Here is a 19,064-nt window from a genome sequence, read left to right as displayed (position 1 = left end):
AAATGAGAGGATTTTACAACTGCTGCCATTTAAAATGAATAGAAACTAATTGCTTTATGCTTTTTTTTTTTTCCAGTGATAGTAACATAATTCTCCCTTCCTTGTTTGAAAAAGCATGAAATGAAAGGCATACTTGTTCAAAAAGTGGATTCTTATTGATAGAATCACAAAATAAAATTAACAGTTCTTCTGAATGGACAAAGCAATGACAAACATTCAGAACCAGCCCACCAGCCACATGCTTTTTAACAAAGCTTATAGACTAAGGGTAACATTTTCAGAGGTACCTAAATGTAGATGCTGTAAAATTTTGTCTTGTAATCTACAACAGAAACACTTCCCACAAATGTCTTTGGGTCTTACACCAAAGAGCACAGCGTGTTCCATAATGATGAATCTATTGTCCCCTTCCTCCGCCATGCCCAACACACATGTTTGTGTGTGTAACTGGTCTGTGGTGGAATGAGGAGATAGATCTGAGTCTTATGAGCTTGATTATACTTAATTGATATTTTAGACTAAATTTTGTCCCTTGAGCTGGTAGTGAGTCAGTTGACTAATGCACTTTCAACATTTCTCTTGCTTAGCTCTGTCCAGAACAGTGAACGTGGCAAGAAAATTGGAACTGCCATGGTCAATACCAGCCGGAATGTTATGCAAACAGGAAAAGCTGTAGGTAAGAAATTTGTCTGTAACCAGGTTGAAAGCGTGTGCAGCTAGCTAGATACTGCAAGCATGATATGCCATGGTTATTTAATAATAGTGTATTACATTTCTATAGTGCATTTTATCCTAATGGGCTTTACAGATATATCTACCCACCACAGAAATGCAGCCACCTCTGGCCGGGGAGAGGCGGGAAGGCTGGCAGACAAGTTGATAATTGGGACACAGCACAATACACAACAATAGGACAAGAGGATATTTTAGATAAGGACACCGGAGTAAACTTCTGTTTAAAATCCAGGCTTTGCCCAGAGTAAATATCTGTTTAAGCTTTCAGATGAAAGATTGTTCATCCTCAGTAAGTGCCTAAACTATTAAGCCATACGCTCCAGCAATAACAAATTATTCTCATTTTGTGTTTCTCTGACAGTGCCTGATCTAAAGACCATTGAAGTCAATAGAAAGGCTCCCACTGACTTCAGTGGACTTTAGATCAAGTCTATACTGTTTTGATTGCCCAGCATGACCTCATCAAGTGGTGAAAGAGAACACAAGGCCCCCAGTTAAGGAGCCTCATAAATGCTTGTTCTCTTGTGGCTTTGCCAAAATTCTTGAACTGATTATTCAGAATGGAAGTGATCTGCCTGATCCCTCTTTCTCTCTTGGAGCCTCTGCTGCTACTTTTCTGAGATGAACTTGGGCCCTGAGAGCCTTTTGGGCTGGGACCTGAAGAGGCAACTTAAAGACTATAATTATTGCTGGTTTCTTCTAAGATGCCACCTTTAAATTCTTTGAGTGTATCTGGGTATTTACATTTTAAGTTGCAAATTAAACCACTGAGGTGTTTGTAATCATTCTGTGCTGTCTTTTATATGTTATGGTGTATATACTATCTAGAAAAATCGTATTACACTTTCATGAGTAACTTTTTTCTCTTTTTTGTTTGTTTATAATGCAGGTCAGTCAGTAGGAGGGGCCTTCACAAATGCAAAATCAGCCATGTCTTCGTGGCTTTCCACTTTTACCCAATCAACACAAGGTCTCGGGGACTAAAAGTAGAGTCTGAATACAAACTTTGCACTCTGCTGTTTGAGTATTTCAGTTGTATCAGTTTCTCTCAGCTGTACAAAGACTGCTCCAAAATGAGGTATGGAGACTTCTTAGTCATGGAGGACCAAAATGCAGTGTGTTTGTTTACAGAGAAAAATGGAATGGTTACCCTTTGGTTTTACTAGAAGTATGAATGTCTCCAAACAGAGCATGAAGAATGGCATGTAAAGCTCTTTCACAGTACATTAGTTGTGTTTTTAAATGACTACTTTTGTTTAAATCTGAGCCTTTATACTCTAGCAAACAGGGTTTGTTGCAAGCAAAATGATAGGTTTGAATTCAGATTTGTACATTTTGGATGGTGATGATATCTATGTAAATTAGCTGTATTTTACAATTCAAATAGTCAAACATTTGCTGTAATGTTTGTTAGGATGAAGCAGTATAATAATGCTGATTCACATTTTAGGTTGGATCTGAGGGCATGTCTGTGAACTTAATGATGCAAGCCACATTGAAACCCTTCTTAGTTAAGCTTGCTTTAAGTTCCAAACTAAATTCAACACTGGTGTAGATTGAGACTGTTTTTGATTTGTGACTTTCTTTCCCCCCATCATATACATGTATTGTATTCATCTGTATCTAACTTTCTTCTCTGGACCTGCAGACGTGAGAGAGTAGACAATTGTGTAATCAGTTTTTTTATATTGTCCTCACTCATTTCATAGGGCAGAATATAAAATCTCTTTCCTAACACTGAATAGTGTTGCCACCATACTTACCCTAGGACATAAGAGAAATTCCAGCTGAAGAGATTTATTTACATCATTCTTTAGGGAAAATGTCAACAAAATAGTTGGTTCTCTGAGATCAAAAATTAGAGCCATAGGCAACTCTGTGCAGACCTGCTCTATTTATAAATACAGTTTGTGTGTGTGTGTGTGTACGTATGTATGTACATACACACACTGTGTTAAAATTGTCCCTAAAACTAACACAGTAGTTAACAAACTCTTGAATTCTTTTTGTTGCAAGGCAGGCCATGAAGACCTTCTGAGTAAAAATTGGCCAGGTAGAGGACTCTTTCATTTAGTCAGGGAGTATCCACTTCACAAAACTGTTTTTGAATGAGGAAAGAGAGGCCTCTATTTTAAAAATAACTGAAATAGCTGAGTCACAACATTAAATAAGATAGCATAGCTCTTTGTACTACTTAGTGTGATACTCCTGTATTTTGTATACACTCTGCATGTGTTGTAATCTGTATGGGTATTTATCCTAAAACTGGAGCATTTCCTGTTCTTCAGACCTGAATCTTTACTATTACTTCCAATGATATATGCCTGCTAGAACCTTGATATGATACCTATTAACATACTTTCAAATTTGTATTTTCTAAATTATAGTAACAAAAATTCCCACGTTAAATAGTGAAGAGATTCTCATAGCATGAAATCATGACACCACAAAGATCAGTGGGAGTTTTGCCATTCTCTTCCAAGGGGCCAGGATTTCCCCGCACATTTATCTTGGACATCCCTACTCTTGTAGTTCTGTAAGGAGGCATGGGCTGAGTTGGTTGGAGCTTTCACGAGCTTTTCACCTTTCATTTTTTGGGGTTAAACGAAGAGAGTATCTAATGCTCCTTATGCAACTCTTTACATAAGGAATTAAAATTAATAACTTGTGTTTGAAAAGCTGTTGAAAGCCATGCTTTCATCTACCAATTACTTTTCCGCCAACTTCTCTGTTCCAGTGTTATTGTTGTCATTCTATTTTTAGCTTTGCTGCTTCCCTTTTAACAGTCTAAAATAACATTATAGCTTTTTTTTTTAAAAAAAGATGATCAATTTTTTAAGCTAAATTACAAGTAGAAGAGCCATGGATTAAACTGAAAGCTTACAGCTACGTGAGTAGTTTCATTTGAAAAGCAAAGCAAATAATATCTCTAGAAAGCTGTACAATTTTTTTTTCTGCTTGTCACACCAGCAAACATCTACCTTCTACTGAAATACAACTGGCACATACAAATAAGTGTAAACTTTGTTGCTTTCAGACTGTATATATAAATTTTGTTCTGTAACTTCTGCTGCAGTATTTGGATATTGTTCAGCTCCCTGTGCCCTCTTGCTTTCTTTTGCATTATTCAGTCTTCCCTTAAAAGATGCTTTTATCTTCATAGAGACTGGGGCATACCCTATGCCACATGCATATCTCTGATAGAGTTAGTTTAGGTGTGTGATCAAAAAAGCTTTTCTTGGTTCCTAATTAGTGTCTACAGAGTTTTCCAGTTTAGGCTGGAGATTAGAAAACAACAATTTGCTATTGGGAGACACTTTTGTGAAGCAGTAAACAGTATGTATACTGTTGGCCTGTCTCTCTCGTAGTTGAACTTTTTCTTATAGTAAAGGCAGTCTGTGGCCTCTGGAACTTGAGCACCTGTGTTGACCACCTCTGGGACTTAAGCATTCTAGTGCAGTTTAGGCTAGGAGCTTGGCAAGTAGCTAGGATTTACAGGTACAAAGCGTAGAAACAGAGGCACTCTTCTCTGTATTTTTTTTTTTTTAATACCCTTGTGTGTCTCTGCTACCCCTCCTTCACTTTTCTTCCTTCTGACCCGATCCCGTGTCTCCCCTTCCTCAAGAACAGAGGCCAGAATGTCTGAGGACTGCTCAGAGCTCTTTATTCTGTGTTGTTTCTGGTCGATATCCTCTGCAACAGCAGGCACGTGCTGCTGTGTAGTGGGACTTGCAGTGCTCCAGGATCCTGCTGTCATTAGCAATCATCGTCTAGGACAGGTGCTCAAAACAGCTTCCCCCTCCCCACAATCTTGCCAGAGTTATGGGAATTAGGGGTAAAGGCTTCATCAAGAGTATTTTCCTTTCTTCTATCCCTCAAAAGTTGATCCAAGATATAATACTGACAGCCTTCATTTCTGCCCCTAGGGTGAATGATGCGTAAGAAATAGGAGGAAGCTATAGTATATATATATATATATTTTTAATCCTCTTTCAGATGAGCTTCCTTCTAGCAATTTGGATGGTATTTTCAGACTTATTGCAGTGGGTGTAGGTGAAGTGATTATTAGCATGTATTCTCATTTGAACAGCCAACTTAATTCCTTCTGGGCAGTAGAGCATGCAGTCACCAAAATTAACAAACAAACTATACAAATGAATAAGTCCTTAAGCTTTCTTAAATTAACAGTTGTAGTAACCACTCTAGTAAATCTTAGACAAACTCCAAACTGTGTTTCCACCCTTCTATTTATTTACATGTCTTAAATCCCCAGTATGAACATAAAACCAGTCCAAAGAGACTAATGAAGTGATACCTCATCTTGAAGAGCTGGAGTGCCATTTCTTCATTACCTGGTTTCTGGGCCACAGTATAACTTTGAAGACACTGCTCGTAATGACTGAGCTGTGACATTGTCGTTTAGCATGTCTGGATGTCACTCCACGGTTTGGTGGCTGTCTGTGATTCCTCTCCAACATTTTCTCTCTTCCCACTTCCTGGCTGTGTGAGTGCTCTTGTATGTGCCAAAAAGCATGGGGAGCTGTCCTGGTGATCAGACCCATAGGATATATATGAATCACATACAAGTCCTAAAGAGAGAGACTGAGTACCACTGACAATGAAATTCTGATGGACTCAAATGTTCACCTTTCTTTCATCAGTCACTTGATGTCATAACTATAAAATTTTTGCACATCTGACATTAGATCATCTTAACTGTTACTCCATTTTAATAAATAGCATTTGAGAATCAATCTTCTAGTGCAGTGGTTCCCAAACTTGTTCCGCCGCTTGTGCAGGGAAGGCCCTGGCGAGCCGGGCCGGTTTGTTTACCTGCTGTGTCGGCAGGTTCAGCCGATCGTGGCTCCCAGTGGCCGTGGTTTGCTGCACCAGGCCAATGGGAGCTGCTGGAAGCGGCGTGGGATGAGGGACGTACTGGCCGCTGCTTCCAGCAGCCCCCATTGGCCTGGAGCAGCAAACCGCGGCCAGTGGGAGCTGCGATCGGCCGAACCTGTGGACACGGCAGGTAAACAAACCGGCCCGGCCCAGGCAGGGGCTTTCCCTGCACAAGCGGTGGAACAAGTTTGGGAACCCCTGCACTAGTGTATTTCCCTCATTTCACCTTCTACAGTGTTTTAAGCATTGTTGTAATTTAAACTTAGTGTTTTACCTAAATAAAAACTTCTGATTTCAGCCAAAAAATTATTAGCAGATAAACTGTTCTGTGGAAGTATTTAATTGTAAAAGTGAAAGTGTAAATGGAATTTTTAAAAATGAAAACTTAGTATTTGATAACTCTACACATGAAAAATCACAACCAGATATAGTATATATGTGTGGCTTGGAAATAAATAATCAAGCCTGTTTAAAAGCTTTTACTGTCTGCTCAGAAAGCTGTTTTATTGGAATAATTTATAAATACCTATAGATAAGTCATTTAATGAGATTAATACTTGGCACACTGATAGTTGTCCATCATTCAATGACTGATCTTAAGCCATTAATCTCTGAAACTGGTGAAATATGAAAATCAACATTAGTTTTACTGATTATTCTTGTAATATTATAATGAGGCCAACTTGTGAGAAACTGTAGCTTATAGTCCATTTATACTAACTACTTGGTAAGAGATTGCTTTTGCAGATTTGGGGTAATAGGATAGTTCAGTGTGACTTATTTGAAATGTAAATACTTGTTTCATCTATTTGTGAGCTAGTATTTTTTTCCCCAAGTTTCCAGAAGTGACTGAACTGTTACATCTCGTCAAGAGCTTTCCACTGAAGAGAAGTAAAACAATTTAAAACTAGATACAGCCTCCTAAAAGTTAACTTTAAATTAAACAGCCTCATAAAAATGTAGAGATTATTGAGCATTTTAAATATCTTGTCAAATGCAGGAGGCTCCAAGTGACTCTTGGCAATCAGTACAACTTGCACTGGGTTGGCAGCAATAATGTTCTTCCCCCTCATTTGCTTTATGTAACATTAAGGGTGTCTTTTTGTTGTTAATTTCTTCAAACATGCTAAAGACTCTGATCAAAGTAAATCTTGAAGCCATTCTCAAATATATAGAGTTTTGATAAGTAATTCGTTCCCATTAGGAAGGGAAAGAAAATAACTCCCTTGAATAACAACTTCCAAATCTGAAAGGTATGCATGCATAAATAAGTCTAATATTTTGTAAAATTGTGTTACCTTTGTATTTGTGTACCTTTCTACTGACTCTCTGAAAGAAAATATATATTTAAACTGTGTAAATGACAGGGTTATAGCTGTTTTTTAGTATATTTATAACTGATCTCTTGCATGTATTTTTCATTATTGCACATTTCAGAAATGTAGAGAATGTGCACCTATCCATTTCAAACCAGAAAAAAATTCTGCACTCCATTACAATTCCCAGTATTTCAGGTTTTCATAGAGAGTCCCTTCATGGAGATATGATAAAGTGCTATGTTTTTTTAATGTTAATATGGAATAGAAATTAACAAAAAGGCTTAAGTGATTCTCCGGTTTTTACTGTTTGAATTTCTTCTTTTATTTGTTACCAGATACACAGGAAGTAGTTTATTAAAGAAACATTCTGCAAATTGTTATAAGAATTCAAAGTCACTGAACAACTGTCAATTTAAATCTGATCACTTTATTGGGTATAAAGTAATGTGTGCTGTAGTATGAACCAGTTACCATGCATAACATCTGATCATAAAACAGTTTAGTATTCTTTGCTGCTATTGTAGACTTTGTAATTTTAGCTAGACAGTTTGTCAAATCCTTTACCTCTGTGACTATTTTAAAATCAAATCATTGCCTAAATCATATACTGTGTTGAAATGATTCCATTGTATATTTTGTTCTAAAAGTGATAGAAAATAAAATTGTTCTGTTTATGCCCTTCTTGAATACGTTTTACTTGTATTTATGAAAGCACATGTTCTTATAGTTCAGGTATAATTACTGTGTGTCTTTGGCAGTAGTATAGGTCTTCTATTAAATCTTCTTAACTTGTCTGAGTCTACAGCTTACCAAGGAAATAGTTTCTTTCTGGAGCCAGTCCAGCATGAAGAAAATTAAATTTTTACTAGGAACTGCCACCCAGCCTCCCTCCCCATGACTAATATCCTGTTGTAAATGTTTAGATTTCTGATGTTGTGTCTAAAGTTGACTGGAGCAAAGTACCTGTCTTCTAAACTTTAGTGTGCTGGTCTTTCCTCAGCTTTGCCAGTAATGGCAAAAAAGAGGTCAAAGATGACAGATGGGAGCCAGAAATAATGCCTGGCGAATCTCCAAACGTAAGCATGTAGTTGTCTTGCTGTTAGTGTCGAGCTTTAACTTGCTCCAGTCAAAGTTAACCTTAAACCTCAGATGAGATCACCTCTACCACCACCCATATTTATTTAAAAAACACCGTGCAAATGTTAAACTTCAGGACGCTTTGGGATCATTGAGTAATACTGTCATTGGGTAGCTAAGGTAACTTGCCTGAGGGTATACAGAGCTGGGATTAAAACCCATCAATACCTGGTTTCAAGGCTTTGCTCAGTCAGCACATTGGAGTTACTCATAGAATGGCAACTTTCTTCTTTTACAGCTGAATAATTTACTAGTTTGTATTTTGCAACTGCTGTGGTGTTTAGATAATGGTATTTGGCTGCATCTGTTCAGTACATCTAGTGCTGTGTAACATCTGACTTACGTTCTTCAGACGACTTAGGGAAAATGAACCATGCATGTAGTACCCCCTACTAAGCAGATGCTATTTGACTGGATATTCAACTGACTGTGATATTTTATGTAAGATTTTTAGCAAAATGTTTCACCTTTTAAAGCACTAGCTCACTTGTGTCTTCAATTGAATAGTCATAATTTTGTTCTACATTAAGTGTGAATGACACTTAAGTACTCATTTGCTGAAACAAGGGGCAAGTAAACAAATTTTGCATTACAAATAACACCAAACCAACCACCAGGTTTGCTGAGCTTAAGCACTACCATTATCTGTACCATTCTTTTTGCCATCCTGTCTCTCTCAGGGCACAAGGAAAGGAGAAAGCATTCATCAATATTTCCATTACTTCATTTTATTAGCTCATGCATCCACCCCTTCAGATCATTTGCCACTGGTCCTTTATCTTTCTCTCAAATCTGTTCTCTCCTCCTGATCCTGAGATCAGTGTAGACCCAGACTATCCCATTGCCTGCTTTTTCAAACTCTTGGTCAGTCCCATAAGAATCTGCCTTTAAGAAAAAGAAAAGGAGTACTTGTGGCACCTTAGGGACTAACAAATTTATTTGAGCATAAGCTTTCGTGAGCTACAGCTCACTTCATCGGATGAGGTGCCACAAGTCCTCCTTTTCTTTTTGCAGATACAGACTAACACGGCTGCTATTCTGAAACCTTTGGAAAAGTACCTGACAAAGTGAGTCTGAACTTTTGTTTTATTAAACTGACACTTGAGATGCATACATACCTGTAACATCTGTAGGCCCCTTTAACTGTGCTCAGCCAGCCGACCGCTCCTTTTACCACAACAATAGGCTCTTTTAAATAAGACCTATCTTTACTACCTAATAGCATTGGACTCCTGGTTAAGTACAATAGGAGAATGTTAAAATCATTTGAGCCAAAATTTAAATACAAAATTTCATATCTAGTCAATTGGAAAAACAGTTTCAGGTAGTACTGCTGCCCTACAGTTCCACCGCTCCTATAATCACCATTTTCAAATTGTCTTTTCCCTGTTGAATCCAGATAAACAAGGGGAAAACTGGCCATACACATGTGCTGTTAAACTAGTAAAAGAGGAAAAAAAAAATCTAGCCTCATGGTTAAAATCTTTTTTTTAAGCAACAATCACTGGCAAGTCTTTGAGATGGTTTTGGGTTTTATGTAGTGGGTATCCCATGATGAGATTACCATTAGTGCAGGTCTGACATTGACTTGAGGAGAGGAAGAATGACTGTAGAGCACCATCTCATCTGTTATCTTCCTGCATAATATTTTTCATGTCTTAAATGATTGCACTGCTCTGTAATAAGCACCTGGTGTCTAAGAGACATCTTATGGCTGACTTGGTTCCTCAGACTATAAGCCCCTTTGAATTGAGACCACATCTTCCTCTTGTCTTTACAAGGCCAAGTAGATTTTACTGCCCTAATTCTACCATTTGAGTATAAATGCAACTGGCTTTAGACTGTAAAGCCTGGTAATTATAAAAAATAGGTGATTTTTGTGGCTTGGGACACATTAAAAGCCTTTCCTTTATTATACTTGTCCAGGAAACGTGATAGGATGAAGTTTAAACAGGAATTAAGAACTAGGAAGTGCTCCCTGTAAAAACAAATATAAATAGTTTTTGCAGATATAATGAAATTTCCAGGGGATACATGCCTGGCTTGGTGAAACTCATTTTCATCTATACACATACTTTTGGGAGAGAGATTACAATGTGTTCAGTATTATGATGTTAGACTGAATACTAATAAGATACTTTTTTAGAATGTGCAAGCAATAGTCTCTCAGATCCTTCCCATCTCTCTGTAACTGTGGATCACAACTGAGGATGTCAAATTCAGGACAAACTGCTGAGAACTAGGGCAGATAGACCCCAATATTGGTGGCTAAATCCCCACAGGATCCAGCAACAAAAGTAAACTTCTGTTTCACTACACTGGCTAACAAGTCGTCAGAAAAGCAGTTTCCTTACGCATTCCAGTTCTTATATAACCACTAAAACCACTGGTTTTAAAGAACCACTCACCTCTAAATCCAATCTCTTCAAATAAAAGGTTCTTCTGACTCAGGGGACCAGCCACACACCCAGGTCAACATATAACTTAGATCTTACCCAAAAATCACTGATGCCAATCCTTCAATATCAAAAGGTTTATTCATAAAAAGAAAGAAAGGTGAGTTAAAATTGGTTAAAGGAATCGAACACATACAATAATTGCAAAGTTCTTGGTTCAGGCTTGTAGCAGTGATGGAATAAACTGCTGGCTTAAGTCAAGTCTCTGGCTGCTTCCAAATCATTGGAAGATCCTCAATTCCTTGGTTAAAATGCTTCCATTAATCTAAGTTAATAGTCCAGAGGCTGAAGTGGAAAAGAGGCTGGAGCAGGATAGAGGCAAAATGGATGGGTTTCCAGGGCCTTTTATATCTTCTGCCATGTGGAGGGAAACCCATTATTTTTCAAGTGCTTGCTCACATCCATTCCAATTAGGTGTGCATGCGTCGTGTGCACGATTGTTGGAAGGTTTTTCCACTAGTGGTACCCGTCTGTGGAGCCCACTGGAGTGGTGCCTTTATGGCGGTGTATATCAGACCTTGCCGACCCGCTGCCTGCTCTATTCCTTCTTAGTGCTAGTGACAGTTGTTGGAGCTCCTTGGTCTTGCATATTGCAAGTGCCTACTTAGCCCTCTTTCTTCAAATAGTTGTTGTAAATAGTTACCCATTAGTGTTAATTAGTTGAATAGCACTTAGCTGGGGGATCTTCCCCAGATCGGGGCATGCCTCAGTCCCAGGGCTTTAAGCCCTGTGAGAAGTGCCTCAAGCCTATGCCACATGGCAATCTGCACAACTCCTGTCTCAAGTGCCTCAGGGAAGGTCATCAGGCAGATAGGTGCAAGATTTGCAGGGGGTTTAAGCCCAGAACAAAGAAGGAGAGAGAGACTAGTCTGAAGCTCCTCCTAATAGAATCTGCACTTTGCCCACAGCCAGCGCTGGAGCCAGCACCGGCAGCCTCGGTGCGCAGTGCACTGGCATCAGTGCGGGAACCCTCGGCACTGAGGAAGGACTCCAGTAAGGAGCATGAGCACTGTTCCCCAGCCCCAAGGCCCAGCTCCACCTTGCAGCACCATTCACAATTGCCGGTGCCACATAAGAAGGTGGTGGCGGACAGGGGCTGCTTGCCAGCACGGCACACCAGTGGGGTGTGTCCTGGGTTGGAACACCCCAAACCTGGCCTGCAAGTCCCACAGCTGTCAAGTCAGGTGCAGGTGGACTCTCTGGTGCAGGAGGACTTGGAGGGAGAAGACCTCGATCTTCCCTCCACACTGGACACATTTGAAGCAGCATGGGATCTAGCCACCATGACTGCTCAATCCCTGGGCCCACTAGCACCTACCATGGCAGCGACATCAACGGCTCCAAACAATGACGGCACCAGCACCACCCCCATCAGACATTCGGGCAAGCCCATGATAAGCCATCGCTCATCCTTGCCCCAGCACTGATCTCCGGCACCGTTGGGTGCTGCTCGGCCTTGCTCCGCATCTGAGTACTCCTGAGTCGAAGGTGGAATCCTACGCCTCCAGGCAGAGCTGGTACCGCTCTAGACGCTGGCCCCATTCCTGCTACCACTCGAGAAGCGATGCACCCCAACCGGTGCCAACAGTGTCATGGCCTCTCCAGTGGCCCTTCTGGAGCCCATGGGCCTACCATCAGGCCCAGGGGCTGGGACCCAGGGCGACTTCGGTGGCCTTGGGACACTGCGTGACCCTGTTGGCCACATCGGTCTCAAGGGATCTAGGAGTGCAGGCTGCGTCCCGAGAGGAAGACCTGGGGCAATCTGACCCTCAGATGAGAGCTGTCGCCCCACCCTCGGTGCAAGAAAGGACACCTGAAACTGCCCCAGTGATCATCAGGTAACCGGAAGGCAAAAGGACCCAATCTCTCCCCAGGCATCTTCCTCCTCCTTACCCGATGAGGCGGTGGCAGGGACGACTACCTCTCTGCCAGCAATGGACACCAGGGCTCATCAGGACCTCCTTCGCCGGGTGGCACAAAACTTGAACCTATAGGCTGAGGAGGACACAGAGGATTCAGACCCAACAGTTAATATCCTGGCTCCTGAGGACCCCTCTAAGGCGGTCCTTCCTCTTATTAAGATTATTGTAAATACAACTAAAGTGCTCTGGCAGACTCTGGCCTCTCCCCCTCCAACAGCTAAAGGGGTAGAATGCCAATATTTTGTTCTACAGAAGGGGTACGAGCACCTCTTCTCTCATCCCACGCCGGGCACATTGGCGGTGGACCCCACCAATCACAAGGAGCGGCAAGGACAGCCGGGTCCCACTCAGGAGACCAAGAAGCTGGACCTCTTTGGTCGCAAAGTGTATTTGACCGGGAGCTCCAGCTTTGTATCGCCAATCAGCACGCGGTTCTTAGCCGGTACGCTTACAACTCCTGGGCCTCCCTGTCCAAGTTCCAGAAGTTGTTGCCCATGGACTCCTGTTTGGAGTTCACCGCAATATTCGAGGAGGGTAAGATGGTGGCCCAGAACTCCTTCAAAGTGACCCTGGACTCGGTGGACTCAGCTATGCAGACCGTGGCTGCTGCAATTACTATGCGCAGAAGTTCATGGCTTCAGGTGTCGGGCCTTCCTGCGGAGGTCCAGAATACCATCTGGGACCTCCCCTTTGACTGTGCTGGTCTTTTTGCAGAGCAGACTCATGGCTGCACAGTCTGAAGGATTCTAGGGCATCCCTTAAGTCCCTGGGAATCCACACCCCTCTCCACAGAGGAAGCCCTTCAAGCCCCAGCCTCCCCAGTGCTTCTATGTGGGGAGCACAAGGCAGGACTTAACTAGAAGGCAGGCAGGAACAACACAAGGAGGCCATCGAGATCCTCCTCTGACCAGGGCCACGGTTCATCCAAACAGCCTCCTGGCCCTTAGCCTAATTTTTGAAGGTGTGCCTGAGGACGGAGCACCAGTCCATCTCCTGGATCCTTCTCCCGCCTTTGTGAACCATCTGTCCCACTTCTGCCATGCCTGGGCCTAGATTACCTCAGATCGCTGGGTACTGAGCATGGTAGAGGTAGGATATTCTATCCAATTCTGTTCCCTCCCTTCCCCATCCCTCTTCAGGGACCCCTCTCATGAGCAACTCCTTTTACAGGAGGTGCAATCACTCCTTGCTCTCAGGCCAATAGAGGAGGTTCCTCAGGAGTTCGGGGGAAAAGTGTTCTACTTCCGATACTTCCTCATCCCCCCAAGGCCAAGGGCAGGCTCAGACCTATCCTAGATCTGCAAAACTTCAACATATTCATAAAGAAAGTGAAGTTTCGCATGGTCTCCCTGGCCTCCATCACTCCTTCCCTGGATCTGTGGGACTGGTACGCCGCCCTGCACTTGAAGGACGCGTACTTCCACCTCTCCATCATCCCAGATGCTTTCTCTGGTTTGTGATCAAGACCCAGCACTACCAGTTTACGATGCTCCCGTTCGGGCTCTCGGCAGCCCCTTAGGTATTCACAAAATGCATGGCCATCGTGCTGGTCTTCCTCTGTAAACATCGTGTCCAAGTCTTCCTGTACCTGCACAACTGGCTCACAAGCACAAGTAGAGGAGCACCTAGCCCTCACTCATGGCACCTTTCTCAGGTTGCGCCTCCTGCTAAAATGTGCCCAAGTCCACAATAACCCAACGCAGAGGACAGAATTCATTGGGGCTTTCCTGGACTCCACGCAAGCCAGGGCATAACTTCCCGAGGCCCGCTTCCAAGTTCTCAGGGACATTATCAAGAACCTCCACCAATTCCCCACAACCACTGCCAGAAACTGCATGAAACTGCTGGGGTATATGGCGGCCTGCATATGGTGGTCCAGCATGCCAGGTTGCGTCTCCGTCCCCTACAAATGTGGCTGGCGCAGGTGTACAAGCCCAGTCGGGACTCTCTAGACAGAACAGTCTCACTCCCGCTTCTGGTTCTAGAATTCCTTGGTTGGTGGTTGCAGGCTCAGGTGGTCTGCCGGGAGTACCCTTTGCCAAACCGCAGCCCTCTCTAGAGTTAGTCACGGACACCTCGGCAGTCAGGTGAGGAGCGCATCGGGGCACTATCAGGACACGGCATGTGGTCCCGTGCAGAACTATCGCTGCATATCAATGCCAGAAAGTTGAGGGTGGTCCATTGGGCATGCCCGGCGTTCCAACCTCACCTTTAAGGCAAACTGTGTGTTGGTACTGACGGACAACACCACAGCAATGTTCTGTATAAACAAACAGGGTGGTGCTCGCTCCTCTCCCCTGTGTCAGGAAGCCCTCAATCTGTGGGACTTCTGTGTTGCCCATTCCATCCACCTGAAGGCATCATATCTGCTGGGAGCTCAGAACGAGCTAACAGACCAGCTCAACCACTCATTCAACAGGCATGAACGGTCCCTCAGAGCGGATATCACCCTGGACATCTTCCGGAGGTCAGGCTTTCCCACTTGGACCTATTCACAACATGGAGCAACAGGAAGTGTCAGCGCTTCTGCTCCTTCCTGAACCACCGCCCAGGTTCCATCGCGGATGCGTTTCACCGGTCATGGGCAAATCAGCTGCTCTGCGTGTTTCCGCCCTTCCCTCTCATACACAAGGTCCTCCTCAAAGTCCATCTGGACAGGACCTCATTGATCCTCATAGCGCCGGCATGGCCCTGCCAACACTAGTTCATCATGCTGTTGGACTTATCAGTATGACAGACCCATAGCCCTTCCCCTGTTCCTGGACCTTATCACACAAGACCACGGCAGGTTACTACATCCCAACCTGGAGTCCCTCTGCCTCACAGAGTGGAAGCTCTGTGTGTGAACATCAATGCTCTGACTTAGCTCAGGAGGTCCTTCTCAGAAGCAAGAAGCCCTCTACCTTGCCAAGAGCCATTTACCTTGCCAAGTAGAAGTGGTTCTCAATTTTGTGTATGCAGAAGGGTACTCATGCACGACAAGCCTCGATCCCTTTTATTTTGGACTACCAGCTCGACTTGAAACAGCAGTGATTGGCAACCTCTTCGATCAGGATTCACTTGGCCGCCATCTCTGCTTTTCACCCGGGGCGGAGCGTAGGTCAGTCTTTGGAAACCCGATGGTAGGCTGCTTCCTCAAGGGGCTGTATAGACTGTATCCACAGGTGAGGCAGACTCTTCCTCCTTGAGACCTCACTAGTTCTCACCAGGCTTATGGCACCCCCCCCTTTGGGCCCACGGTGACATTTTCCTTGCTCTGTCTGGGAATGTAGCTTTCCTCGTGGCCATTGCCTCAGCCAGAAGGGTCTCTGAACTCAAGGTGGTGACATCTGAGCCCCCTTACACTGTATTTTATAAAGACAAGGTGCAACTATGCCCACACCCTGCATTTCTCCCTAAGGTAGTCTCTCAATTCCATATAAATCAGGACATTTTCCTACCTGTGTTTTTTCCCAAGCCGCATGCCAATAACAGAGATCACATGCTTCATTCCTTGGCTGTGAGACAAGCCCTCACTTTCTATATCGAGCGCACAAAGCCGTTTCAGAAGTCCCCACACTACTTCATCACTGTCAGAGGATGAAATGGCTTTCCATCTCCTCCCTGTGCATATCATTCTGGATCACATCGTGCACCAGAACTTGCTATGACTTGGCCAAGATTCCAGTCCCGACATTGACAGCGCACTCTACAAGAGCTCAAGTGTCATATGCCGCTTTCCTCCTCAAGTGCCTATTCAAGATATATGCAGAGCAGCCACATGGTCCTCTATCCATACCTTCACCTTGCATTACGCAATTTTGCAACAGTCCAGAGATGACGCAGCGTTTGGCAGGGCAGTGCGGCAATCTATGACCAGATGAACTCCGATCCTCTCCTCCAAGAGTATGGCTTGGGAGTCACCTAATTGGAATGGACATGAGCAAGCACTCAAAGAAAAAATGGTTACCTACCTCTCGTAATTGTTGTTCTTCGAGATGTGTTGTTCATGTCCATTCCAAATCCCGCCCGCCTCCCCTCTGTCGGAGTATTCTGGCAAGAAGGAACTGAGCAGGCGGCGGGTCAGAAGGAACCTATATTATAAATAATTTCCCAACTCAAAGTCTTGCAGCCCACACAGGGGAGTTCTTAATTAGATCTCGTCCAAACCAATAAAGAGAACTGATCGCAGAACTAAAAATTAATGGTAGCTTTCGTACAAGTCATCATGAATTGATCACATTTATAAGGTTCAAGCAGAGTAAAATCCAGATCAGTAATATATATACTTGGTGCTTTAATAGGGTCCAGTTCACAAACCTGAAAACAACGGAGAGCCAAGTCAGCTGGGAAGAAGAATTTAATCCAAAAAAAATGTGAACGATAAATAGGAGTTGTTTAAGAATAGCTTACTATAGGGGTGGGCAAACTTTTTGGCCTGAGGGCCACATCTGCGTGGGGAAATTGCATGAAGGGCCATGAATATAGGGCTGGGGCAGGGGGTTGGAGTGCAGGAGGGGGTGTGGTGTGCAGAAAGGGGCTTGGGGCAGAGGAGGGGTGCAGGCTGTACGAGGGGGCTCAGGGAAGGGGGTTGGGGTGCAACAGGGGCTGTGGAGTGTGGAAGGGGGCAGGAGGTTGGGGTGCAGGAGGGGTGCAGGCTTTGGCCTGGTGCCACTTACCTGTAGTGGCTCTGGGATGGCAGCAGCATGCACCGGGGCCAGGGCATGCTCCCTGCCTGCCTGCCCTGGCCCTGCTCCACTCCCAAAAGTGGACGGCACCACATCCCTGTGGTCCCTGTGGGAGAGGAGGGTAGAGGGCTCCATGCACTGCCCTCTCCTGTGGGTACCTCCCCCAAAGCTCCCATCAGCCGCGGTTCCCTGTGGGCCGTAGTTTGCCCACCCCTGCTTTACTAGATTACCAGAAAGCCACAATCAAGGAAGAAGGCCAAATAGGTTTTAAAAAAAGACCTTATTTAGAGAGGAAGTGAAGCTGTAAAAAATAAATTATTAACAAATGGAAGGAAAGGGAAATTGACAGTAATGAATATAAATGAGAAGTTAGGAATTGTAGAAAATAGATAAGGGAAGGAAGGGACACAATGACAAATGGCAGCAGCATTAAGGACAATGAGTTTAATTTTGTTTCTAATATTAAAAAATCCTGATAAAGATATTGGTCCATTACTAGATGGAAATGGTAGAATTATCAATAAGGCAGATGCTTTCAATAAATATTTTTGTTCTGGGGGGGGAAACAAATTCTATAGTCTTGCTATACGGCGATAACACATTTTCCATTCCACTATCGTCTCTGGAGGATGTTATTGGAATTTATGAATATTAATCATACAGGACACCACCAAACATTAACCATAAATTCCTTTATAAGTAAGTCCAAATGTTATCTATACTGTTGCTCTAAACACGCATAAAGCTTAGCTAATAAACATTACTACATTCCATACAACAACAAAGCATAACTATCTACAGTACATACTTTCAAGAGGACCAATGGGAGAAAATTCTTTTCACAGTGGTTTTCTCAGAATAATTGGACTGGATCTAATAAAGAACTTTCAGCTTCCTGGCTCTCTCTATACCCGTCAGCCCACTTGCTAGCTTTAGCAAAAACACAGTTTGAAGCAGTTTATTTTCTCTAAGCCTTTTTTCTTTGTCTCCTCCCCTCTCCTTGCTTACCAGTAGTTTTTTGTTTTTTGCTTCTGTTGCCATTGGTTACACATAGGCCTCACTTTAAGATAGCACTGGTATGTGAGAAAAAAAACTGCTTGCTTTTGAGAAGGGTTCTTCTTTGTTTTGGTTATTGCAGCTTCCTGTTTTATTAGTTTTTGAACCAGACATTCTTTCCTCATTGCATTCTGGTCTTTTGACTTGTTATTCTCGTGGCCTTCCTTTACTGGATGATTAAGGCCTTATCCTGGTTACAAGCCACAAACTATAAAGCAAATATATTATTTCCTTAATCAAACTTAAGCTCACTTTAATTCTTTATTTTAATAACTATCCCTACAACTGTTAAACAGAAGCTACTAAAGTTACATTCTTTGAGATCCACAGGTCTGGATAACTTTCATCCAAGAGTTTTGAAAGAGATGACTGAGAAGCTCGTTGGACTGTTACTGTTGATTTTCAGTAAGTCTTGGAGCACTCGGAAGAAAGCTAATATTGTGCCAGTTTTTCAAAAGGGTAAAAGGGATGACCTGGGTAATTATAGGTCTGTCAGCCTGACCTTGATCCTGAGACAGATAATGGACTTGAGGGTAATATAATTAATGCAAATCAGCATTGGTTTAGGGAAAATAGATCTTGTCAAACTAAATGATTAATTTTTTTAGATACAAGTTTGGTTAATAAAGATAATGATGGTGGCATAATATACTTAGATTTCTATAAGGTGTTTGACTGCAGGACATTTTGATTAAAAACTAGACATACTGTATATACTCGATCATAAGCCAATTCGTTTATAAGCCGACCCCCACAAGATGAATAAGTAAAAATGGAAAATTTTTTATGACCCATTCATAAACCGACCCTATAATTCAGGGGTCGGCAAACTTTGGCTCCTAGGCCATCAGGATAAGCTGCTGGTGGGTCGAGATG

The 19,064-nt window shown here is 42.9% G+C and overlaps 1 protein-coding gene and 1 long non-coding RNA gene across 2 annotated transcripts in view; one reads left to right on the top strand and one right to left on the bottom strand.

The window, feature by feature from the left end:
* Positions 1–5,691, top strand: part of AVL9 (AVL9 cell migration associated) — a 62,322-nt gene extending 56,631 nt beyond the window's left edge. The window contains exons 15-16 of the mRNA XM_074945377.1: positions 588–676; positions 1,625–5,691. Of these exons, the coding sequence (XP_074801478.1) occupies positions 588–676; positions 1,625–1,719 (184 nt within the window). The 3' untranslated portion in view covers positions 1,720–5,691. The remainder of the gene's footprint in view (positions 1–587; positions 677–1,624) is intronic.
* Positions 4,760–18,174, bottom strand: LOC141982891 (uncharacterized). The gene is made up of 4 exons (XR_012638236.1): positions 18,141–18,174; positions 12,437–12,538; positions 10,496–10,604; positions 4,760–5,280 (listed from the first exon to the last, which is right to left on the bottom strand). It is a non-coding gene; the product is annotated as an uncharacterized LOC141982891 (long non-coding RNA).
* Between the last annotated feature and the right edge of the window lie 890 nt (positions 18,175–19,064).

This window comes from Natator depressus, chromosome 2 (assembly GCF_965152275.1).
Source record: "Natator depressus isolate rNatDep1 chromosome 2, rNatDep2.hap1, whole genome shotgun sequence".
In the NCBI taxonomy this organism is placed as follows: Eukaryota; Metazoa; Chordata; order Testudines; family Cheloniidae; genus Natator; species Natator depressus.
This window is presented reverse-complemented; position numbering and strand designations above follow the sequence as displayed.